This window comes from Triplophysa rosa, linkage group LG1 (assembly GCF_024868665.1).
Source record: "Triplophysa rosa linkage group LG1, Trosa_1v2, whole genome shotgun sequence".
Lineage (NCBI taxonomy): Eukaryota > Metazoa > Chordata > Actinopteri > Cypriniformes > Nemacheilidae > Triplophysa > Triplophysa rosa.
The window spans coordinates 16983332-17010082 of NC_079890.1; the positions used below are offsets into that span (position 1 = coordinate 16983332).

Below are 26751 nucleotides of genomic sequence, written 5' to 3' on the forward strand. Positions count from 1 at the left end.
ATATAATATTAGTGTATTAATAATAGCTTAATCATAACTTAATAATTATCAATACTATTATTATTACAGAGCTCTCTGTCGTTCACTAACACAGAGCTTATACACTACAGAGCCCCGCAGTAGGAACTTTTGACCTCGGTCGTGCCTCTGTGGTCCTCAGCTTCCATTGTTCTCATACCGCATTCCCTTCACACTACTGAGGGCCAAACCAATCGCCCCTCTCTCCTGACATCCATTAAATGCCATTTAGAATTTTTTAGATTTTTTTTTTTTTAGATTTAGATTCAATTTATTGTCATTGCACATGTACGAAGGTACAAGGCAACGAAATGTGACCTCTGCATTTAACCCATCCAGAGAGTAGTGAACACACGTACCCCCGGAGCAGTGGGCAGCTATCACTGCAGCGCCCGGGGAGCAAGTAGGGGTAAGGTGCCTTGCTCAAGGGCACCTCAGTTGTTACCCGCCGGCCCTGGGAATCGAACCGGCAACCTTCTGGTCACGAGTCCGACTCTCTAACCATTAGGCCACAACTGCCCTATATAATGAAGCCATGGCAGCAAACACTGTCTCTCTCTCTTTGGACTATCTCTGGTATTATTATGTGGCTAGATTGTCAAAAGTTGAAATAGGTCGCACAATCCTCTCTCCTTTCTTGCTTTCCATATCTGGTTCAGGCACACATTAAACTCTGACACGCTCACACACCTTCTCCTGCTCTCTGCAGTTGATACTGTGTCTGCCTACAGCTGAGTTAGCGGTATGTCATTCCAGAGCCCCGGAGACAGAGCGAGTCCTCACTCATCTAAAGAATAAACACTGAAACCTGAATAAACCTGAAATGCGAATGCATTTTAATTTCATGGTTAATTTGTGAGTTTGAATTGAACTGAATTGAATTGAATTGGTCAACGACTTGAGTCAAATTATCCAAACACTACGTCACACATCGACAACCAAAATAGAGAAGGGCTTCAACAAATATGGCACTTAGTAAAAATATTGTTAACGCTTGTGGTGTAAAATTAACTCAGCGCTATGAAAGCGGAAGTGGCTTAGCTGGTTGAGATTTTAGCGAAAGAACATCATCGCCTGTGCGCATATACCCCATTCAATCCCTGTCAAACTCATGATTTGAAAGTAAGCTAATTCATCAATTCTGCATTTGCCCGACCTGCTCTGAATAACGGCAGCCGTACATAAGCCAACATCATTACACATGCTTTCTTTTGAGTGCTGGCATGGAAAGCAAGATGTAGGGCTTTTCTGTTAGGCAGGAAAACTTTGAAAACGCATAATGTTTTATTGAAGTGTATCCCCGTAGCCTCCAGACTCTATAGAGTGATGCAGTATTTATGCAACCCTCATCGCCCACACTTTCACGCTCTCACTTCCCCCTTTCAAGCTCTTACTCTCTCTCTCTTTCTGCTCAACTGTCTCGTGCTGTTGATTCATCTCCTCCTCTCTCTCTCTCTCTCTCTCTCTTTCTGCAGCGATGGGTAGTGTTAAAAAAGGAAATCATTGACTCCACCGATCATCTAGCAGATGAATTTGGCAACAGAGGAGTTGTCATGCGACTTATGTAAAAGACTCGAGCTGACAACAGTTAGGAATAGTGTGCAAGTGGGAGCTGAATGGGATCAAAAATACAGCATACAAATCCGCACACAAACTCACAAGCATACATGTACCACTCAGAATATGTGGGTTGTAATGAGTGTCATTATGGAGATATTTCAAGACACTTTTTTATTTTACTTTTTTTATTGGAAACAAAGGACAAAAGGTCACCATGGGCACCACAAAGTCAAAACAGTAAATTTTCCATACACATTTTACAGTACATTATCACTTTAATCCTCAATGGCTTGTGTACATAATCCACTTAACCCAATATTCAATGCATTTGTCCAATTTATGTCTCACCATAAATGTAAGCCTCTCCATACTACAGTATATATTTCATTTACAATTTCCCTCCATTGATCCCTTGTTGGAGGGTCTCTCTGGAACCATTTACGGGTTATGGCTTTCCAGCTGCTTGCTAAAAGTATTTTTAACAGATATTTATAACTATCCAAAATAGTTTCAGGTATTTTTCCTAGGTACAGAGTGACAAATGAAAAATCCAACTCCTCTCCTATTATTTTTCCAATTTCTACTGCTAATTCATGCCAATAAGTTTGTATTCTTGAGCAAGCCCAGAAAATATGAAAATGGTTAGCCATTCGTGTTCCACATTGTCTCCATTATAGGCACAGACTCTGTTCACCTGTTCGTATTGCTGTTAACCTGGGAGTTATAAAAAATCGTAATACATTCTTCCATCCAAACTCTCGCCAAGATCTAGAATTTGTTGTGCTTGCCTGTGTAGCACAGATATCTGTCCAGTCTTCCTCCGTTATTTGTGAATCAGATTCTTTCTCCCACTTTTGTTTTACATAATTTGAGGTATGCTTTTTACTCATTTGTATATATCCATATAATTTTGATATTCATTTCTTATTTACCCCATTTGTATATGCGCTAGTAAATGCTGTGATCAGGTTATCAGCATATATTTCTGTACTTTTTACTTTTTTGTTGAAATAGTCCCTAACTTGTAGGTATCTATAAAAATCTTGCTTTTCCAATCCAAATGTCTTTGACAATGCCTGATAACTCAGTAAATTTCCATTAGAGGTGATTGAGCAATACGACGTGACTCCCCTCTGCGCCCAATATTTAAATATTGCATTCTGCCTAGAGGGTTCAAAATCTGGGTCGTATGCTATCCACTTCAGTGGCCGTGTCTGATTTTCTAATTGTAGTTTCCTCAGGACTCTAAACCATAGCTTGACTGAAAATACTGTCCAGATGTTCAATTTCCCATAATTCCTCTCAGCTGGAGTTTTCCATCTAGACTCATAACTTGGTATACACCAACATATCAAGGGTTTCAGTTGTGCAGCATAGAAATAATCCTGAAAACAAGTTAGGGCCTGCCCCCCTATCTCTTTTGCCAACTGCAGTGTTCAAGACACTTTCAACCTCCTCTCTCACTTGTATTGCAGGGTTTATGTATTGTATGTTCATTCGATACACTCTCAGTTGTGTTATAAATGTGGTATGTGTTGTTTAGGATTATGTTGGGTTGTAGAACAGAAAGCATTGTACAGTATCCCATCACGTCTACTCTAACAGCTGTTGTTCTCCCTGAAGCCACAATATGACACAAGATGATAAACTGAGAATGAGTTACTCTGCATTTGTTGTGAGATACTGACAACGAATAGACCAAGATATCTGGGTGTTGCATCTTAAAGTGATTGTTCACCCAAAAGAAACATTTTGTCATTGATTCACTCTCATATTGTTTCGCACTAAACCAGTATGAGGAAAAAGTGAGTGAGTAAATGAATACATGATAACAGAATTTTCATTTTATTTGGTTGAACTAAATCTGTAAATTACTGCTATGTAGTCAGTGCTTTATGCATTAGAAAGCTGTAAGAATTAGAACTTTTTTTAGAAGTTTTTTAAAGACATACTCCACCCAAAAATGAAAATTCTGTCATTTATCTGTATAAATTTAAAAATAAAAGACATTTGGATAAATGTTAGCAACTGACATTAATAGGACATTATTAACTACCATGGTAGGAAAAATTATAATTCATTAAAATTAGAAATTTTGAAGAATTTTTGAAAGCAAACAGTTCTAGAGCACCTTTGATTGCAATTAAATGTTTTCCTACTATGGTAGTCAATGATGTCCTAGAAATGTCAGTTGCTAACATTTTTCCAAATGTCTTTCTTTGTGTTTAACAGAACAAAGAAATTGAAACAGATTTTTTTTGGGTGGGGGGGAGTAATTCATGACAGAAATTTATTTTGGGGTTTAGTACCCCTTTAAGTATACCTCATCTGTGCCTTACGCTTTTGAGAAATTCTTAAAAACGGCTTTAAAAATAAAAACAAATTAAACTTGAACCCTTAACGTCCCTGTGAACTGGAATTTGCGATCGTTTTTACTTCCGTATTCACATTTCTGAGTAAAAAGAAATTTCAAAGGAGAAAATTAGTCGGCGTGGCTTGCGTGTTTCACTGCGAAATGATTGGATGTGTAAAAACAGCTGTTGCTAAGCCGTCTAGTTTACGTCATTTGAGATGGATAGTCATTTAAAAAAAAATGTTAAAAAGAAAATGACCCACATTGATAAGCTATTTACTATAAACGCGGCAATATTTCATGAAAAAACAAGAATTGTCATTTTTAATTTCACTGGGACTTTAAAGGCCCCCTAATCTAGCCCTTTTACAAAATGTATAATATACATTTTAGGAGTCCACAGGATGTGTCTGTGAAGTTTCAGCTCAAAATACACCACAGATATTTTATTATACTGTGCCCTACATGCCCATTTTTGCCTGTGATGAAAAAGAGGCTGTTTTGGTGTGTGTCTCTTTAAATGCAAATGAGCTGCTGGTCTCTGCCCCCTTTCCAGCAGAAAGCGCAGGGCTGTGTGAGCCAGTGCTTCCAGTAACAACAAAACTGAAGAGAATGGTCAATAAGCGAATGAGAAACACTGTCTCATCTTTAAAAACCAAACACATTGTTGTGTATAAGTGAGAGTACATAAGACAAACGCGTTATTTGTTTAAAAACTGAGCACGCTGTTTTCTGAGTGAATGCACAAACGCGTTACGTCTTTAAATCCGGCACATTGCTCTTATAAGTGAAAGTTAACATGATAAGCGCATCATATCTAGAAAGACTGATAACATGCTCTCTTTGAGTGAATGCACAAACGCGTTATGTCTTTACAACGTGCTCATTGTTTTTATAAGTGACAATACACGGGACAAAACTCCTGACACACAGATATGTTCAAAGTGCATTTTCTGGATTAGGGGGCCTTTAAGTTATTTAATTATTTCCTTCAAGTAACCAAACCCACATTTGCATGTCTTATGATTTGCTGTATTTGTGTGCGGGGGGATGTTGCTAAATTTTGGGTTTGTGTGTGTTTGCGTATTGAACACACATGCCACACATGGCATGCAGACCTTGTGTTTGATTGTTTTTGGCTGTTCTTTTAATCGTATTTATTTGTATTTATTTATATTTTTTTACCCCCATGCCTTTTTGCTGCTCCTGTGTGTGACGACCCGTATACTGTCCCGAACACCTCCCAGAGGGTACAGAAGGCAGCCAAAATCAAGAAAAAGGCGGTGTGTAGAAAAAAATAAAATAAACGGACCAAGAAGAAAATGCCTTATTTTACCATCTGCTCCATCTGTATGTGCTCATCATTTGTGTATGTTTCATAAGTGAAGTGAAGCTTTAGATCTCACTAGCTGGGATCTATGAGGACCTGCTGTCTCACTCATGAAGCCAGGCACAGTCTCCACGAACGTGTCCAGGAGGTAGTGCCACTTACTATTGGTTGCATTTTATGAAGTTATTTTTATTGACAAATCAAATTGTATGATTAGTGGCTTTTTATTCTGATCAAATAATCATTTTCCTCTGATTTTAGGAGTTATGGTTAGAGGATTGGGACTGTTTTCTTTGACAAGGATTTTGTTCCAGGGCTATAAAAAACTTGGCCAAATCACAGTGACCCTATTCATGGGTTTCACGTGACGTCACACAGCAGTGCAGCTGCCATTTGTAGGACCGTACAACAACATGCATCTATCTGTGATAACAGCAAATCTCAAAGAAATGGGTTCATGTTTCACAATATCCTCATAGTACGAACCTGCAAGGTCCCTGTTGGAGGAAAAAACATGCCCTGCAAATCCGTGGCCACGGTTTTGTTATTCGTTCCCTCGGTTAATTTCTGAAATCTGTACAAATAAATTAATAAACCGTGCTCACGCTTTTGATTCCTTACAAATGTAATGAAATATTTCAGGACCAGTTTGTTTTGGTTGTTTTTGTAAAAATACAGCATTCATTTACTTTATAGAAAGTTATGAAACCTTTTTAACATACTTCAAAGTTAAATCTAATCTAATATCAACAATAATATCAAGAAAAGTAATAAATAGGCTAATAATGATTTTTGCCATTTACATTTACATTTTACTTTTACATTTACGCATTTGGCAGACGCTTTTATCCAAAGCGACTTACATTGCATTATCCTATACATTTATACATAGGTATGTGCAATCCCCTGGGATCAAACCCACAACCTTGCGTTGTTAACGCAATGCTCTTACCACTGACCTACAGATGATTTTGCCATGATTGACACTGCCATGATTTTGCAGGCCTGAAAGGAAATGAATGTGTTTTTTGTGTCACGTTATGTTTTTCTATTCCAATATTAAAAAATGGCGAGTCTTGAGATAATAGATAGCCTACTGTAGAAGGGTTTCTTTTTTATATATTTAATTTCACATGGACTTTGCTGTGTGGAGAATAACATGATTGCAAATAAAGCTTAATCATTGTTACAATAAATAGCAGAAAATCTAAAAGCCAGTGGACAGAAAACAGTAATAATCACGCATCTGTTAAATGTTTCTTAAATGGATCTTCTAAGTTTCTCATGTGGAGCTCATGCACAATAACTCGTGTGTGTTTTTATTATTAATTTATTATAAAATTTCATGAAAATAAGGCGAAATGCCCATACCATTAACAAATTATTTTAATTAATAAACAGGGAATTAATAAATATATATATTTGTTTCTGTACTTAATATTGACATTAATAATTATAAAATAATAATAAATATTTCATTAATCTAGTTTCTATAAATTCTCATTTCTATAATCAATTCCTATAAATGTAATGTACGACATTTTAAAATTTCAAGGTAAAAATAAAAATAATTTTGCAAAACTGTGGGAACTGTGGGAATGGATGTTGAAAACGTGAGCACAGTTTATGTATTTGTGGTACGGATTTAAAAAATGAATGGTACTAATTACAAAACTGAGGGCACGGATTGGAAACTTGTGGGTATGGTTTATTAATCTATGGACAGGATTTGTTAAACAGAGTGAAAAAATTACAAAACTGTGGCCTCGGATCTGAAGTCCTAATAGGCTTTGTAATACAGAGAGGCTGTGCTAGGTCCTCAAGATGGTGCCCATGCCAAAAAGGTCACGTGTCTGAAACCCATGAATTGACATTCCAGCCTGTTTATTGGCAAATATATGAACTCCAAATGTCAAGGCTATTTTTCACATAGACTTCACTAGAGTATTACTAATCCTTCATAGAAATGTAACTTACAGTCCCCACGCATAACCGTTCCTCATTAAATACTCCGTATTTCCGTAGCAGAAAACAAAAGCAAAACTTGAGCAGAAATGTGCTGACAGACAGGTAAATGTCTGGCACTCTTTCTTGGACAGAGTCTGATAGCTGGTTAAGTGTTGCCATTCTGTTATTTCACTTACACGTTTGTCATCATCTCAAGGCACATTGTATCATCCTGTGCTCCACCTCACTGCATCAAAGATCTCTCTCTCCCTGCCTCTGTTTCCTTTACCCTGCTGTCTCGTGTCAATCATCTCATCACTTGAGACCTCTGCATGGCTTCTGTTTATCACAAGAGGCTGTATAGCTGATGATTATTGTCGGTCTGTCTGTTGGTCTGTTAACCTCACTGTGTTTCTCAGTTGTGGGCTTTGATTCACTCTTCATTAAGTTACTGTGACCCACTGCAGCTGCATTGATGCTTTTATCTGCTGAAAGCTTTTGATTGTGAGATATCCCTTACCAGCAGTAATTGATTATTAATTTTGAGAGACTGTATGAATAGTTATTATAACAATGCTTATTTTTTCTGTTTGGACCATTAGTAAGGCAGTTTACAAAGGTTAAGCAAAAAGCATGACTATGGGAATCCTCTGGTGCATTCCTCTATTGCATGATTTATGAATAAGCATTTAAAATGTTTTCATTAGGGGTTTAAGAGGTTGTTCTGTTTCCTGAGGTCCTCTCATGAGTCTCTATGAGTTATAGGATGGGCACATTGGTGGCCTCTTGATCAAACGGTGGGTGTTTTCTCATAATTTGGGTTTTGCTCTTTTTGTCTGCAGAGCCCAGAGGGAGATGCTCAGACTTTGACTGAGGTGGATCTTTTCATCTCAACTCAAAGGATCAAAGTACTGAATGCAGACACCCAGGTGAGTTCGAACATCATTCTGCCTGCCGCTGCAGGTATCATGATCAAATTTTAAACACCCAAATAATAAGAGCAGAGTAAGTGTAAGTGCATATTAATATGACAGGTGAACTGATTGTAACATTATGAATTCTAGGATGCTTTCCTCATCAAATAAGCCCAAGACAATCCAAACAAAACAGATGTGCAGACTTTAGAATGACTTTATTCCTGGCAAAGACAATTTCTAGATTAGATTCAGTCTAAAGGGGGAGATTAAAACCTGTGTTGATGGATGAACATTTCAACAGTTATACTGTAAACATGAAATGCAATAAAAGGAATACCGATGAAAATTCTGAATAAATAATGAACTATATTTGGAGAAAAGCAATGTACAAATGCTCTTTTTATTTAATATTATATGTATGTCTTCACAGCTTTGTGGCTAATTTTCAGTTTCAGTACATTTGACAACAGCTCCTTCTTTCTCACACTGCCAGTGTAGCCTAATTGTAAACATAGGGTGGGGAGCGATGCATGCTAGGCAATGCTTATTGGTACATTTACAGCCCTGGTACTGAGTAAAATGGCTTTGTGTACGTGTTATTGTGTATATGAGTTTTAACTGAACAGCAGTGAGTGGGCAGGCTGGCACGAACATTTTGTTATGTGCTGCAATGCAGTGTCTGTCCTTACACTGACTGTCACATCTCATGTGCAAAGTGCGACTGAGTGTCTATTGGCTGGGTGTTAAAGATTCATTACACTGCTTGCAAGACAATATTGTAAACATTTGAAAGATCCAAAGAATTAAACTTAGGCAAATAGATCAGCCTGATCAACTTAAATACACCATTTGTACTTGAACTGTAATTTTATTTTAAATTAACTTAATTATTTTACATTTACATTTAGTCATTTAGCAGACGCTTTTATCCAAAGCGACTTACAGATGAGGGAAACAATGGAAGCAATTGGAACAACATAAGGAGAACAAAAAGCATAAGTGCAATAAAAGAAAACTGGTATCATATAGCCTAAGTTAAAAAAATGTTTTTGAACGAGTAGAAAAGAGATAGAAGTCAGAATTGATCAGTCAGGTGTTGACGGAAGAGATGTGTTTTCAGACGGTTCTTGCAGCGGGCAGGTCATTCCATAAATGTGGAACCGATCCCGAGAAGGTACGTGAGAGAGATTTTTTACCTTTTTGGGATGGCACCACAAGACGTTGTTCATTTGCAGAGTGTAGGGATCTGGCGGGTATATAAGTCTGCATTAGTGAATGAAGACAGGGGGGTGCCAAATCAGTGGTGGTCTTGTAGGCCAGGAGCAGAGTCTTGAATTTGATTCGAGAGACTATAGGGAGCCAATGTAACTTAATGAAGAGAGGGGTGACGTGCGCTCTCTTCGGTTCATTGAAGACCACTCTTGCCGCTGCATTCTGGATCATCTGTAGAGGTTTGGTTGTGCAAGCTGGAAGTCCAGCCAGTAGCACATTACAGTAGTCCAGTCTGGACAGCACAAGAGCCTGGACTAGGACTTGCGTAGCATGCTCGGATAGGAAAGGTCTAATTTTCCAAATATTGTAGAGGATGAATCTACAGGACCGGGTGGTGCTGGCAACCTGATCAGTGAAGTTAAGCTGATCGTCGATCACCACTCCCAGGTTTCTGGCCGTTCTGGAAGATGTGATGGTTGATGAGCCCAGTTGAATGGAGAAGTTGTGATGAATCTTTGTGTCGGCCGGGATTACAAGCAGTTCTGTTTTAGCAAAGTTCAGCTGCAGGTGATGGTAGTTCATCCAGAGCGAGATGTCAGCTAGGCATGCTGAAATGTGTGCAGAAACAGTCGGATCATCAGGCTGAAATGACAGTTGGAGTTGTGTATCATCCGCATAGCAGTGATAGGAAAAACCATGTTTCCGAATGACAGAGCCTAGGGATGTCATGTATATAGAAAATAGCAACGGACCAAGCACTGAGCCCTGAGGCACCCCTGTGTCGAGATGTTGGGACTCAGAGACCTCTCCTCTCCAGGATACTCTAAATGATCTACCTGTGAGGTAAGACCTGAACCATTGTAGCACCACTCCAGAGACACCCATAGCCTTGAGGGTCGACAGGAGTTTGTGGTGGTTAACAGTGTCAAAGGCGGCAGATAGATCCAGTAGGATAAGTACCGATGAGTTAGAGATCTCAGTCTCAGGGCTTCAATGACAGAGAGCAGCGCAGTCTCAGTGGAATGACCGCTCTTGAAACCAGACTGGTTGCTGTCCAGGAGGTAATTATATTGAACTGACTTAAAACACTGAGTTGTAAAATACAACTAGATTGTTTTAAGTCAGTTCAATATAATTTTTTCAATATAATATAACATCTGAATGATGATTTATTGTTATGATTTATTATGGTTTAAAATTAGTATTATAAATAAAATAGTAATAAAAGTAATAAATTAATTAAAATAAACAATAATAAATTAAAATAAACAATGTTGGGCAATTTAAAAAACACTTTAAAAGTTAATACAACAAAATCAATTAACACAAAAAAGTTACATTATTTAATATGTTTTTAAGTTACTTGATTTTGAAATTTGAAGTGTTACTTGTCACGAGTGGGGTGCAGAGAACCCAGATGCAGGCAGGCGGTGGGTAAGGGGTTAACAAAAATACTTTATTATACAAAAACACAAAACAAAACACCCTCGATGGGGGAAAAACAGAAACAGAACTAAGATCTAAACATGAAACAAAAACTTCCCACAATGGGGCAGAACAAGAACTAAAAAATCCAAAACTTAAACTCACAAACACGGGCAGGGCAAGACAAGGCAAGAAACTCGAGGAATAATACACGCAGAATTACAGGACATACAGAACGCAATGAACAGAGTACAATCCAACAGCACAAGACAAAGAAACATGAGGGTATAAATAGGGAGAGACAAACGAGGGATAATGACACGGGGCAGGTGTGGGTAATGAAACACTCAGGGAAAGATAACGAGGAAACGAGATGGCGGGAACAGAGACGAGACACTGGAGAGAACGTATATTATTGTCAAAAGGACAATAATATGTTTCTCTCCACACATAACCAAAGGCTTTGTCATGACTCTGCTACAGGACCAAGAAACACATGACTAAATGAAGCAGAGCCATGACAGTTACTTGTTTAGTTTCAATTCATATGTAAATCGTTTTAAATATTTATTTAATACTTTTTATATATTTAATTGTTGAACATTCTTCATGGTAATTCATTCTTGTTTCTATAATTTCTTTTATTATGTTTATTACCTTTTAAAAAAACTTAAAACAATTACAATTTGTTTATTAATAGAAAGTGTTAACAAACTCAAATGACATGTAATACTTATAAATAAATTAAAGTTTACATACAAAATGAACCAAAGGATGCTTTAAATTACACAACATAATATGCACTTATTAGAAATAAACCGTTAAAAATATTGTCAATCACAAGTTATTCAGCTCCCTTGTATTCCACCATATTTAATTTCACAGTAACTAGGCTATGTGTTGGTTCTTGCATGTAGCTGACTGAAATCAACATGCATGTTGGGTGTCATGACAACTGCAAAGCAACTCAGATTTTCAGTTACAGATGCAACAAGAACTCACAAAAAAACACAAGCTTACTATATTAATGTTACCTTTCTTTAACACTATTCTAGCTTTTCCGCCTTGAAAGTGTTGTTATTTCCTGTAGGAAATGCATATGTAGTTATAGTGAATAGAACAGAGAGCAGGTTTTTCAGATGGCTTCTAGTCAAACATAAAATATGTGCATAAAATAAAATAAAGATGAGATATTTATGATAAATGATAGTAGCAGTGATAGCTTGTGCCTGACAATGTCTTTCCCAGTCTTTGAAGTAAACACAGATCATTACATTGGGCCCTATAATTTAAAGAAGAGCTGCTATTAAATGTAAATATGCAGCACATGATGTACACCTCGGTGTGTGGACTGAATGGAAATGCTGTTGGAAATTCCCCTGTGCTCCTACTGAGGAGGGTAAAAGAGATGTGTGATGTATATGATCCATTAATTCTCTCTGCTGGCTATGATGTTTGTATATGAAACAGAGTGCACCTCATACATGCTTACACTCAGATATCCTGTGCATTGAATATGAGGGGCATTTCAATGACTCTTTGATGACACATACAAGGTCATCTTACTGTTAGAAAGCTAGGATGGTTGTGGTAACTTGCTGTTTAAATATCTGGTCAAGTTACCCAAGGATGTAAGCTTGGAGTTTTTTTAAATATGTTCTAAAAGAATGTGAGGCTTCCCGAAAGGCATATTACCATTGTGCCCTTGAAGGTTAGATGCTTAACTGCAGGTTGCTCAAGGGGGCTGTTGCTAGGAAAATGTACTGCAAGTCCAATTGGATCAAAATGCTGAAAAATGGGATGAACTTCAATGTTAAAGAAGTGGCTTAAGAGCGGCAGTATACCTAAAAATGAAGCCTCTCTGCCTTTGGTGCTTTTGTGTGCTTGAAATCTTGAGCCAGCAAGTAAAAGCATAGAAAAGAGCACAACCTTTAAAAAAAAAAAATCTCTCTCTCTCTCTTAGCATTCCATGGCAAAAAGAAACTCATTCGGGTTATGGTGAATACATAATGACAGAATCATTTTTATGTGAACCATCTTTGTTCCGCTCATGTCAAGTGAAATGTCATTGGGGCATTGCTACAGAATGTTAAGTAACTGTGCTTATTTTGTTTGTATTTTGTAGGAGGCCATGATGGATAATGCATTACGCACAATCTCATACATCGCTGACATCGGAAACATTGTGGTTCTGATGGCGAGACGTCGCATGCCACGCACCGCCTCACAAGACTGCATCGAAACCACCCCTGGAGCTACTGAGGGCAAGAAGCAGTACAAAATGATCTGCCATGTCTTTGAGTCAGAGGATGTAAGTATGGATAAAATAAACATATGTCTTATATATTTAATATATATTACAGGGAGCTTCAGATTTACCTGCGACCCAGACAGCAGTCTCACCAGAAGCTCTGGCTCCAGCTTTACATAATCCTGTTCTAATGGTCCTAGTTTTCTCTCCGCCACAACACTCTCCTCTGCATTGCAGTTGTTCCTCACTCATGCTGTCTAATTACACCCTTTGATGTACAAGCCAATGAGTGTGAATGTGTGTCTGTGCGCGCTCACAAATGAGTCATTTTTAGTTAGCCCTGCACTTCCTTATTTTTTACGAAGCCTGTTTTCAAAACCTTCTTCATTATGGCCATAAATATCTGATTCATAAAGATGTGAACATCTGGTGTGCATCAGTTATTTAAACTGTTAAATTGCTTAACAGCTTCTTGATGTCTCAACGTGGGACGCTTTAAACAGTAAAGGAATTTCCATCTATGCTGGACTGTTATTGGCTGCTTTTTATTCATTATTTTGTCCAAGTAATCCATTTCAAAATAATAATACAATTAATTGTTTAATAAAAATGTAGATTTCTAGACAGAAATTAAAGGGTCCAGTCAGTGAAATCTAGCGGCAAGGTTGCGAATTGCAACCAACCGCTCACTCCACCCCTCCCTTTCGAAACACTACGACGGCTGACAGAACATTGCGAATTACATGCAAGGGGACCCACTGTGTATGTAGATAGAAATAGCTCATTCTAAGGTAATAAAAACATAACGCTTCACTGTGTAAGCTTATACACCTCTGAAGGCATAGCTATGTATATTATATTGCATTTCTATCAATAGAGCATCCCAAAAATTACACACTGAACCTTTAATATGTTGGCACAATTTTTGTCCACACAATTAATTTCAAACATTAAAACATACAAATTTTTTAAGAGCATGAGAAACATTTTTGTCAAGTGATCCCAAATTTTGACCGGTAACGTATATCTTTGACACAGCATTTTTGGTCAAAACTACCCAGTATAGGTTAATTTACAACCCAGCAACTATATTTGTCCATTTTGACACAACACATGGATTAAAAGTAACCAAGCATTTGTGTGTGTGTTAAAATGCTGATCTCTTTCAACTCATGACTGTGTAAAATCTGTTGGGCTTGAATGAACTATGCTGGGTTGTTTCAACCCAAAATGCTATTTAATCAACTCGTTGGGTCAAATACGGGCATTTTCACTTAAAAAAATGCTGGGTTATTTTTAATTCAGAATTGCGAACCATTGGGTTGTAAATTAACCTATGCTAAGTTGTTGCAACCAAAAATGCTGGGTCAAAATATGATTTTTTTCTGGGTTAATTTAACCCAGCAGCTGGGTTTGGCCTTTCTTGACCCAACCAGTGTTGGGTAAATTACTCTGAAAAAGTAATTAATTACTAGTTACTAATTACATATTCAATAGTGTAATTAGATTACTGTACAAATTACTCTCTCCAAAAAGTATTTAGTTACTTATTACTAATTACTTTCTATATCCTTGTAATACGTTCGAGATAATGGAAGGAAGGAGACAGGGTCGGCGTGGCTGGTAAGAGGTTTTATTAATGTCCAAAACACAAAGCAAAAGGAAATAATAGTTAAGTTTGCCTCCTGGCACGATCGCTCGCTCTCTCTCCTCTGTTTCGTCCTGATTCTCTCGAGCCCTCGCGATCGCTCTCTATCTCGTTGCCCAGCCGTACTTTCCTCTGCCTTTGTCCTCCTCTTGTGCCGACTTTTATTCTCTTCTCGCCAATCACTGAAACAAGAGACAGGTGTTTATGATCATCCTTTGACCTACTTACTTCCCGCCGGTTTCCTGTCCCTTTCTCTCCAGACTTCGATAGACCACGCCCCCCTCACCACAATCCTATATCCGCCTTGATTAGTTAAGTGATTTAAGGACAGACATGAAACGGCTCTTTTAATTCATTCAAAGAAATAATATAAAACTACATAAAGTACTCTTATTTACTGACCAAAGTATACAAATGTGAGAATTATACATTAAAGCATGGATTTTAAAGTTAGACTTTGAATTTTGATGTTAATTCCACTATTGCACACACACATATATTACACAGAGTATTTCGTTTAATTACATCAGAAGTAACTGTAATTAAATTACAGAAAAAATAAGAGTAATGCCCTACTTTACTTTTTCAAGGGAAAAGTAATTAAATTACAGTAACGAATTACTTAGTAACTAGTTTCACCCAACACTGGGCTAAATATAACCCAGCCTTTTTTAGAGTGTTTAATATAATTTAAACCAACGGTTCTCAAACTGGGAGCTCCAAGATGGATCCGGGGGGGGTGGGACACAGATTTTGTGGCAATTTATGAAATATAGAAATTTATCGTAGATTTTATGCAATCAAACATCAGAAAATAAGACCGCCAACCAAAAGAATTGATGTTTCAGCATTGTATAACTGAATATGTTTTTGGTTTAATAAAATTCTAAGTTTAAGATTATAAATCTTTATTTGCACTCTACACAAAGGGGGCCTTACAAACGAAAACGTTTGAGAACCAGGCCCGGTTCCTGCCAGGTGCAGAAGGGTGGGCTAGCAGGTATCCTGGGTGGGCATATACCCCAACCAGAAAGAAATTAAGAAACCATTTTTTTTCTTTTTTTCTGATAAGATAAGAATGTGGTTTGGAAAATTTATCGTTTTTGTTTATTTCTGTGAACGTCTGACAACATTTCCCTCAAATGTCATATAAAAATGTTGTTTTTATTTGCCGAAAAAGAACTGGAGAAAACTGAAATATCGCAAAAAACAAAACAAGTTTATATTTAGTTTTAAACAACACAAAACTATTGTTTGTAGGCCTACATGTATTAGAAAAAGTTAAAAAGATGATTTGTGACCCTGGACCACAAAACCGTCTTAAGTAGCACGGGAACATTTTTAGTAAAAGACAAAAAAACATTGTATGGGTCAAAATGATCGATTTTTCTTTTATGCCAAAAATCATTAGGATATTAAGTATCCTAATGTTGCATGAGGATATTTTGTAAATTTCAAACCGTAAATATATAAAAACTTTATTTCTGGGAATAGATGGCCTGCTACAGTGCCCCTGATTAACAACTTCAAAGGCAATTTTCTCAATTATTTTATTTTTTGCACCCTCAGATTCCAGAGTTTTAAACGGTTGTATCTCCGCCAGATATTGTCCTATCCTAACAACCCATACATCAATATAAAGCTTAATTATTCTGATTTCAGATGATGTAAAAATCTCAGTTTTGAAAAATTGACCCATAAGACTGTTTTTGTTGTCCAGGGTCACATTTATGAAATAACCCTGCTTTATGCTCTCAGTCTTTGATATTGCTGTTGGGTGACTTTTAACAAACACTGCAATATATGACTTCAATACATGCAGGATTTAAATGATTTTTATATAGTAATTGTGTGCGTTTGATTTTATTGATGTTTTACGCATAAAGCGGTTATGTATAATAAATAGAAGCCTATAAAGAAAGCGGGCTAAGAACATTCCCCATCACTGAACGATCACTGACTTCTGTTAAATTTCGCAAAAAAACTCCCGTTTTAATGAATGATCATATCTGCGGTCTGTGAGCGCGCAGCGTGCCTTAACTAAACTCTTTTGCTCAGTGTTTCGCTACCACCTTCACTATTGGGGTGTTTGAGATGGAGGGAGACAGATTTATTTGTAAAGCTGGATCTTTCAGTCATTCCTGACGGTCGATAAGTTAAAATCTTGCCTAAATATTGCAAGCAAATAATAGCTGTTTGTTAATGTTAACGCTCGCTTCTCCTTCACAAAATAAGACTGATTACTTCCGTTATAATAAATGAATCTGATTTTACTGCACAAGTAATTTTACATGCTGTATATAATAAACTCAAAGCAAGCGTGCAGTGCACCTAAAATTCCTTTGCACATTATTTTGCTTCTACCATTATCTCTGTTACAAACTAAACCCGCTCTGTGAGTGAAGAGTGACGTTGCTTTCAACCAATAGAAAATACTGCAATTTTTGGTGTTGTTTTTTTATTCTCATTGGGTGCACAGACGTTTAGGTGGGCTCAGCCCACCCCTGCCCATGCCTGGAGCTGGCCCTGTTGAGAACCACTGATTTAAACAATGATTGGGTTCATTTTCCTTAACCATGGGTTGAATTACTGGTGTTCTGTCATCAACACCAGACCGCTCGCTGTCAGTGTGTTATTTTTTGTGATGTTATCACAGCTGATTTATATACATCAGTGGTGTTTCCTGTTCTCATCAAACACTCAAAGCCTACACACATGTAGAGATGTTGTTTTATTATTGGATGACCCCTACCTGCACACATTGCCCGAGGGACACTATTAAATCAGAAGCCATAGTATTCAGTTGTAAACAAAGAGAATGAACTGTTTCTCACTTTCCTTGTTAAAATTCTAGTGCTGACAGGCCAATATAATAGACTGCATCCTGCACCTCTTCTAGTGCCGCAGAAGATTATTTACTAAGATTTGAAAGAAGTCGCAGTGCATGAAATAGACCAGCGTGTTTAAATTTCATAATGAACACCATCGCCGGCACAAGACAGTTGACGGTTATGGAAACTGTCCTAAAGTGTGAACCTGTTTTGGAGTGTGAAATCAATGAACAATGATACAGCACTACATGAATGAGCAGATTGACAAAACATCAAATCGATGAAGTGTAGACAAGTCAGATATGACATAATGTTTATCTGTTGTATTGATCTGCAATATGAATGTTCTTGCCGATCTTGTCAAATGCAGGTCGGCATACTCTATATACAGAATGCATATGCACTTAAGTGTTTTTGTGTAAGTAGAAATAAAATATTAAATGTGTATTTTCCAGCAAAAAAGGAAAATAAATGTACTTTGTTTATCTTGAATTAAGTAGATTTTTTACTCCGTTTCCTTTCCCCATTGGCAGTTCTTTTTTCTTTGTTTTAGTAATGAATCTCACAAAATGTGGTTAGATTTATGCCTAAGGCAAGAAAAAGCTATTAGTTTCTCTAACTCGTAAAACAGGTGCTCCTATAGCTCAACTGGTGTGCCATCACATTGCAGCGCCAACCAAGTGTCACTGATTAAAAAATTACATTTGAATAATTGATGTATTAATTACTTCATTGATTTTTCCAGTTGTTTCGCAATTTTTTTTCTTCTCACACACATCCAGGCCCAGCTCATTGCACAGTCCATTGGTCAGGCTTTCAGTGTGGCCTACCAGGAATTCCTCAGAGCCAACGGCATCAACCCGGAGGACCTGAGTCAGAAAGAGTACAGTGACATCATCAACACACAAGAGATGTACAATGATGACCTCATCCACTTCTCGAACTCTGACAACTGCAAAGAGGTCAGCTGCTAGTAGCATTCTCTGTGAAGTATGCTCTTTCTGTCTATGCTGTTATCTGGATGACAGAAATGGAATTTTGGAAAATAGAGTGATGAGATGGCAAATTGTAGCTCTGAAACAGCAATTGAGTTCAAATGAAAGAATGTTTTCAAATACCATGTGACATTTAAGCTCGTATCCACAGCAACTGGTCAGTATAAATGTGTGGCTTTAAGGGATAGTTCACCCAGAAATGACTTTTGTCATCATTAATTCACCCTCACGTCGTTCCAGATCTGTACAGTATGACTTTCTTTCTACTGCGGAACACAAAAGAAGATATTTTGAAGAATGTTGGTAACCAAGTGTTCCACGGAAAAGCAAGTCATACAGGTTTTGAAAGACGTGAGGGTGAATAAATGATGTCAGAATTTAGTTTTTTGGGTGAACTCTTGCTTTTTCTTACGGCTGAAAGTTAATAGTCTTCTTTTCTCAGTCCAGATTTCTATGTTGCTGTGCGTTATGTCCCCGATACCACTTTACCTCAAGCAAATGTTGAATTCCCAGTGCTGTTCTTTATACCTGTATCTTACTTTAAAATCCTCCAAACACAAAGTAGACAGGTAGTTTATGCCATTATGTAAAAGCACTTATGTTCGTGCTAGATTGAACCCTCAAGCTCTCAGGCTCCTGTTATCAATTGAGTCAAATTGTTTCCTTAATTGCTTTGCTCCCCACTGCGTTGAGTACATCCCTTTATTGACAGTCATTACTCTGGATCTTCTTCCACAGTTGCAGCTCGAGAAACAGAAGGGAGAGATTCTGGGCATAGTTATTGTGGAGTCTGGCTGGGGCTCCATTCTGCCCACTGTCATCCTGGCCAACATGATGAACGGAGGCCCCGCCGCCCGTTCTGGAAAGCTCAGTATCGGTGACCAGATCATGTCAATCAACAACACCAGTCTGGTGGGGCTGCCTCTCGCCACCTGTCAGGGAATCATCAAGGTGTGCAGAAGCTTGATTATGGCTTTGGCCATGAATCTATCTGCTATTCTGGGGTGTGTTTCCCAAAAGCATCGTTAGCCAACTATGGTCGCAAGTTCCGTCGTTCCGGCATAGTTCAACGATTTAAGTGTTTCCCGAAACCATCGTTCCAACGATCAATCGCAAGCAGCATCGCAAAGTTGCGTGGTTGTAACTACAGGTCTAGAGCTGTGGTTAGAAGCATAGTTCCTTTTTATTATGACATGTAGACTTACATGCATCATGCCTTTGAGCAATCTAAGCAAGCAACATGGAGCGCATTCTATATCCATAATTCGAAATACAAATAAATTTAATTTGACATCTTTTAGTTTGTTAAGAAAATACAAGCGCTGTTTTGATAAAAGTGCGCATGCGCTTGAACTGACGTGCACTAGGACCCTGGGGAATCCCTGGGTGCAGTGAGTAGGAGGAAACTTATGAATGAATGAAATATCGTGAAATAAAACAACAGATAACAAAATAGGATAACTAAAGTCGCCGTTAAATGCAATGTATGTTATTTACAGCAGCAAGAATTTGACATTAATTCGATCTGAACGTATTTATTAGTAGACGTCATTACTCCACCACCTGTATGGCGTCATCAACTAGATTGCTGAACCAACTTGGTTCAAACGATTGATCTCCTACAGAGTTACTACGGTTTCGGGAAACAGTCATTACTACATCGTTAATTTCCCCAATGATCCATCGTACTATGGTGGTCAACCAGTGAGTTATGTCGTTGTTCGGGAAACACAACCCTGAATAGTTAGTTATTTAAAAGACCCATATAAAAGCAAAATAATCTTTATAATATTTTATTATGAATTGTATTTAATGGTCCAATGTGTAATTTTTTGGAGGATCTATTGACAGAAATGCAATATAATGTACTTATTACACGGCTCGTTAGAATGCTTGATTCTGATTCGCGACATTTTCAGGTTCGTTATTACCAGTTAACAACCGCTCATAACTAATAACACGGTAACCCGGATGCAGCAAACCATTTTGACAGGTTTTTTTTGACAAATGAAATATAAATACAGTATCTCACAGAAGTGAGTACACCCCTCACATTTGAGTAAATATTTTATTATATCTTTTCATGTGACAACACTGAAGAAATGACACTTTGCTACAATGTCAAGTAGTGAGTGTACAGCTTGTATAACAGTGTAAATTTGCTGTCCCCTCAAAATAACTCAACACACAGCCATTAATGTCTAAACCGCTGGCAACAAAAGTGAGTACATCCCTAAGTGAAAATGTCCAAATTGGGCCCAAAGTGTCAATATTTTGTGTGGCCACCATTATTTTCCAGCACTGCCTTAACCCTCTTGGGCATGGAGTTCACCAGAGCTTCACAGGTTGCCACTGGAGTCCTCTTCCACTCCTCCATGACGACATCACAGAGCTGGTGGATGTTAGAGACCTTGCACTCCTACTGTACTCACTTCTGTGAGATACTGTATGTCTTTTAACAACATATATGACATTACATTTACAAATGATTAAACCAATTTGCCTGTTCATGACATTTGAACGTCGTTTCTTACCTTAAAACCAAAAATAAATGGCTTTTCCTAGCGGAAGGTCTGCATTCAGTAAAAATGAGCTAATAAAATATTTCAAATTCACAGTTCATGTCCAGTTTTTTTCTCATGTGGCAAGTAGCCGTGTAATAAGCGGGATAATGTACAAGCAGCCGGCTGTTATTGCAAAATAAGATCACACTGTCGAGGCTTATTTCTGCGATGACAATCAGCTGCCTGTACATTATCCCTTACATAACAATGTCTTTAGAGGTGTATAAAGACCTAAACACATAATGAAGGGTTATGTTTTTTCTTTAGAATGAGCAATTTCTATCTACATTCACTGAGGGTCCCCTTACATGGAATTCACCATGTTGTTTCTACAGTAGCCCTAAACAGACAAATCGCTCTACAGAGCGTTTCGTAAATACGTTATCTCCTTTGGAAAAGAAGCGAAAACATGACGACATCTTCGTTGTGTGTCAGCCACCGTACTGCTTCGAAAGGGAGGGGTGGTTGAGCTGTGATCGCCGCTAGATGCCCCTAAATGTCATACCCTGGACCTTTAATACAGTGTAACACATACAATGCAGGTAGTAATCACACACGTGTTTTTATGTTTTGCATCAGGGCCTGAAAAATCAAGTGCAGGTGAAGCTAAACATTGTGAGCTGCCCTCCTGTAACCACAGTTCTCATTAAAAGACCAGACCTCAAGTACCAGCTTGGGTTCAGTGTGCAGAATGGCATTGTGAGTATGGCCATAGCAAAGATATAGAAGCAGGACATCTGAAACATCACTTTCTTCTGATTGTTCATGTAAATCTCATTGTTTTTACGTTCCCCAGATCTGCAGTCTAATGCGAGGAGGGATCGCAGAGAGAGGAGGGGTGCGGGTTGGTCATCGCATCATTGAAATAAATGGACAAAGTGTCGTGGCCACGGCACATGAGAAGATCGTCCAAGCCCTCTCTAATTCAGTGGGCGAGGTGAGCATTTACCAATAACAGTTCAGTGGATGTTAAAGGAATAGTTCACCTTCAAAATATTAATTCTGTCATTATTTACACGCCCTTTTGTCATTTCAAACCCATATAACTTTCTTTCTTCCACCAAACACAAAAGAAAATATTTTGAAGAATGTTGATAACAGAAAACCGTTGGTCCCCATTGACTTGCATTGGTTTTGTGTCCATACAATAGAAGTCAATTTAGAAGGTGAAATATTCCTTTAAACTTTTTGTGCCTCTGTTATGATGTCATCTGTGCATTTCAAATCACTAGACTCATATAACATTCATTCATACAATAAGATCTTTTGTTTTTATTTTCAAAACAGATCCACATGAAGACTATGCCAGCCGCCATGTTTAGACTCTTAACAGGGCAGGAGACTCCTATGTATATATGATGTAAAGTGGTGGACTTCAGCCCTGGGCACACAGAGCTTAGAGATGTATTGGAATGCAGCATTCAACGTTCTCCTTTCACCCTCACCAAAAATAATTCCCATCACTCTCGCAGTCCGCTAACGTTACTTAAGAGATATGGTGTATGTCATTTCTGGATAACGTGGATTCTTTTGATTTGTAATGTCTGCTCTTGGGGAGTGTGTTTAGTCATATGAAAGATTGAGTTGATGCACAAGTCTTTGGGGGAGGGGGGCTTTGTACAGTACATGTAATTTTTGCTACCCTTATTTAATTTATTTGCAATTATGAATGTGTGGATTTTGTTGGAGAGATGTTTTGTAAATATGTAATCGTAATATCAATAGAAAGGAATGGAAAAGCCAGATTAAGAAGTCCAGAGAGTTCAATATAAAGTCATTGGGCCATTCCAGAATGTTGTTTATCACCAAAAATGAACCGATTACAGTGAACCCGTGAAACATCTTAAATGCACATTGGTCAAGTGTACCACATTCTTATATTTCAATAACCGTAGTCCTGGTTTTCATGGCCTTTATACTGTATATTGTAGTAGATCATTACACCTATTACAGTAAATAATATAGCAAACAATTATGTGGTATACTAGTTTTAAAACTGCTAAATTAGTACAGGTGTATCAGACACATCAACGGAGGAAAACCAGCCAGCCTTCATCATTGAATAAACAAATGTCTAGCAGGCATTAAAGACTGAACTGAGCAAATTTTGAGAGTGGTTTTTGTACACAGATTTCAGCAAAACTTTTGTAAAATACCACATGTAAACAATTGCAGGCCTCCCATGCTGTAATCCAACATTCCCTTGCCATGCTGTAAATGAAATTCCTTTCAAACGCGTACGTACATGTTGTATGAAACGTAAGAGTTTATTTTTTACGTGTGCTTTTCCTTGTGCGTAAGCCCAGCTACAACTCATTTGAGTCTGTGGTGAATGTAATGGTGTTCTTAATAGTGCGTCCACTTCCTTAAACAGTATTAGAATGTCTGTACATAAACGTTTAACCTTGTTTAGTACCGTCCATGTAGAATCACTGTTAGTCCTATTTTATCTTTGTGAGGCTTTGGCCTTCAGATCCTGAAGAAGACACTGTGACCAAAAGCCTTACCAGTGCGTAAGAAAGCTTTTGAAAATGAATTGTAATAAAAAAGGAACATCAAACAACTAATAACACATGAACATGAATACCTGTCTGCATGCGTCTTAAAATGACACTATGGGAAAATAACAATAAAGTGTAATATAAGCCATTGTTGTTGTTTTACTGACTTGATTCTCAGCTGATTTAAAAAAAATAATGAGGTAAAGAATGGCTTAAAGTAATGAAATCCGGATGGATCATGCAACCTGGGAACTAGAATCGGAATATCTGCCAACCAATTCTAACAGTGGCCAGCGTCCAGCACTTAAAAATAGCTTCCTTGCCTCGTTTTATAGACTTAATGAGCACAGATTTGAGTCTCACAGTTTGAAATCTGTTCAGCCAGTTCGGAGTTCTGAGGCTTTTCCCACATAGTTAAGAAAAAGAACAGCAGGGGGAAAACACTCAATAATGAAACGATTTTATTTGATGTTATGGGAGATTATAGAGCCAAACAGGCAAGATACTGAGACAGAATGTTCAATGATGAGTGTGGTGTATGATGTACCAACAAATTTTCAAGTTTGCAGCCTGCTGCTCCCTCTAGAGGTTATTAAAGTAAGCGCATCAAAGAATGTTTTAACTAGTAAAATGTGAACAAAATTATTATTAGAGCTCAATATTATAAACTACACTCTGACAGCGGTACATAGAAGTATTTTAATATCAATCATGATTTTGTATCAACAAAAGTTTTATTTTAGAACAAGGTTTTAATGTAGTGTAATTTCTGTCAGGATTTTGTAATGTCATGTGTGTCGTGATTCTGCCTCATCTTGTCATGTCTTTCTTGATCTTGTGGCAGAATCACGGCAGGATCCCTTGTTTTATGTGGAGACAGGCGTTTTGGCCCTGTTGGCCTTCCACATCCTCTCTCCGGCGTCACGTCTTTAAGCCCCGCCCTCTCGTTCCCTCGTTAGCTTCCCCTTAGTGTTTGATCCCTGACACCTGCCGTCACCCTCCCTGTGTTATCATCCCTCGTTTGTATTCCCCTTTAAAAAGCCCTCGTGTCTATTGTCTTGGGCTCGTTCGTTGTGTATTGATGTCGTGCTTCTGTGCTTGTTTGAGTGTCTGCCCTGCCTTTGCCAAGTCATGTTTCTGTTCGATCAAGTGGATTTTCCTTACCCTGTGGAGATCTTGTTTCCCCAGTTCTGTCTGTAGCGTGAGTGTTAGTTTTGACCCTGTCCTTATGTTTTTGCCCCCACGTGGGAAGTCTTTGTTTTGAGTTTATATATTCTGGTTGTGCTCCTTGTTTGCTCCCTATCGTGAGTTTTTTCGTTTGTTATTAAAGTCTTGTTTGTTACCCCTTCACTGCTGCCTGCGCTTGGGTTCTTCCCCATTCAATTTGTGACAGAACAAACGAGCCACAAACAGAACCCAGCAGGCAGCATGGACGCTGTAAGGACCCACCAGGCTCGCCTCCTCTGCGGTGTTCGCCAGGGGAACGCAGACTTCTGGGACTACGTTGACAAGTTCCTGGGCGCCGCAGGGGAGGTGGTCTTCGGGGAAGAGGAGGTGGCAGTGCTGTTCAATGGCGGTCTCAGGGAACCCCTTTCGCGGGCGGAGATGAGGTCGTTGAGACCGCTGGACTTCAACGTTCTGGTGCGTTACGCCATGAACCGACCTGAGTCCAGGGTCTCAACTCAACCCATCTACCCATCTCCACTGGCAGCGATTCCTGAGGGTCGTTCCCTGCAGATCGGGGTTATGGGCGTTGCTCAGCCGTCATCCTCTCCCCCTACAGCCTATCCACCCCCGGCCAGCCTCAGTGGCAAGCGGGGAAGGAGAGAGTCCTGGGGGTCGTCCTCTGAGGCCTCCAACCCAGAGCCAGCCCTGCCTTTCGCCTCGTTCCTTCAGCCAACCACCAGGCGTGTGGCTCGGCTGAAGAAGAAGAGGCAACGGCGAGCAGCACGGGGTCCGTCCCAGCCGGTGCAGCCGACGTCCCAGCCGGAGTCCAAGCCAGCGTCCATTCTGGCGCAGCCGGTGATCCAGCCGGCGCAGCTGGCGTCTCAGCCGGTGGAGCTGGCGTCTCAGCCGGTGCAGCCGGCGTCCCAGCCGATGCAGCCGGCGTCCCAGCCGGTGATCCAGCCGGCATCCAAGCCAGCGTCCAGTCCGGTGCAGCCGGCGTCCCAGCCGCCGTCCAGTCTGGTGCAGCCGGCGTCCAGTCCGGTGCAGCCAGTGTTGTGGATTTCATGTCAACTATGAAGAATCAGTCTCAAAACTGTGGGTTCCATTGCCAAAGGAAGACTTTAATATCAAAGGTACAAAGCCGAGTTGCCTGCAGAACAACCAAAGACCTCATCTCAATACCCATGCATAAATACAGTTCGTTGTTGCCTCCCATATGTTACTTTTAGCATGCCTGTAACCTGACATGTGTTGTTGTTGCATTCTCAGCAACATATGTATTTTTGCTACACTATTCTCTATACCATATTTGGATGTTCACATATTTAACTTTGCATACATTGCATAACTTGTAAATGTCACACAGCTAAGTTTATCTATAGGTTGTGTAAGTCTCCAAAAGACACTGAGAGTTTCCTTATTACTGTAGGATCATGGTTATGTGTACACAAACAATATAATTCACTAGTTCATAATTCTTTCACTAGTTCATAATTCTGCTCATAATGCACAACACCACAATTGAGGCATAACACACATTTGAAAATCTTCCACACTGGCGTCCAGTCCGGTGTCCCAGCCGGCCTTCCTGCCGGCGACTCAGCCGGTCCCCATCCTTGTCCGGCCGGTGTTCCAGCCGGTGACTCAGCCGGCCTTCCAGTTGGCGACTCAGCCGGTCCCCAGCCTTGTGCGGCCGGCCTTCCAGCTGGTGCCCAGCCTTGTCCGGCCGACGTTCCAGTCGGCAGTTCCCCCCAGGACTTCCTCCACTAAGTCCCACAGGACTCCGCGCACCCTTGAGCGCACCCAGGGACTAAAACTGTTCCCCCCATGAACTCTGTTGTTCCCCCTCCCTTGTTTTTTTTTATTTTGTCACCCCGACCCCATGATTATGCACTTTTGTCTGCCCCTGATCCTGTTTACCATGTGTTGTTGGTTCCTGTTAGTCACCTTGAGGAGCGTCAGGATGTCGCTCCTTAAGGCGGGGGTTTTGTCGTGATTCTGCCTCATCTTGTCATGTCTTTCTTGATCTTGT

At 39.1% G+C, this 26751-nt stretch overlaps 1 protein-coding gene across 2 annotated transcripts in view; it reads left to right on the top strand.

Moving 5' to 3' along the window:
- The window catches only part of apba2b (amyloid beta (A4) precursor protein-binding, family A, member 2b), a 103828-nt gene extending 80128 nt beyond the window's left edge, over positions 1-23700 (top strand). Inside the window, exons 7-14 of one of the 2 annotated variants that reach the window (XM_057342976.1) lie at positions 5179-5214; positions 8051-8137; positions 12888-13073; positions 18275-18454; positions 19226-19438; positions 21631-21750; positions 21848-21988; positions 22339-23700. In XM_057342976.1, the coding sequence (XP_057198959.1) occupies positions 5179-5214; positions 8051-8137; positions 12888-13073; positions 18275-18454; positions 19226-19438; positions 21631-21750; positions 21848-21988; positions 22339-22410 (1035 nt within the window). In that variant the 3' untranslated portion in view covers positions 22411-23700. The remainder of the gene's footprint in view (positions 1-5178; positions 5215-8050; positions 8138-12887; positions 13074-18274; positions 18455-19225; positions 19439-21630; positions 21751-21847; positions 21989-22338) is intronic. The other variant, XM_057342985.1, reaches the window with a different exon arrangement.
- Positions 23701-26751: the final 3051 nt, after the last annotated feature.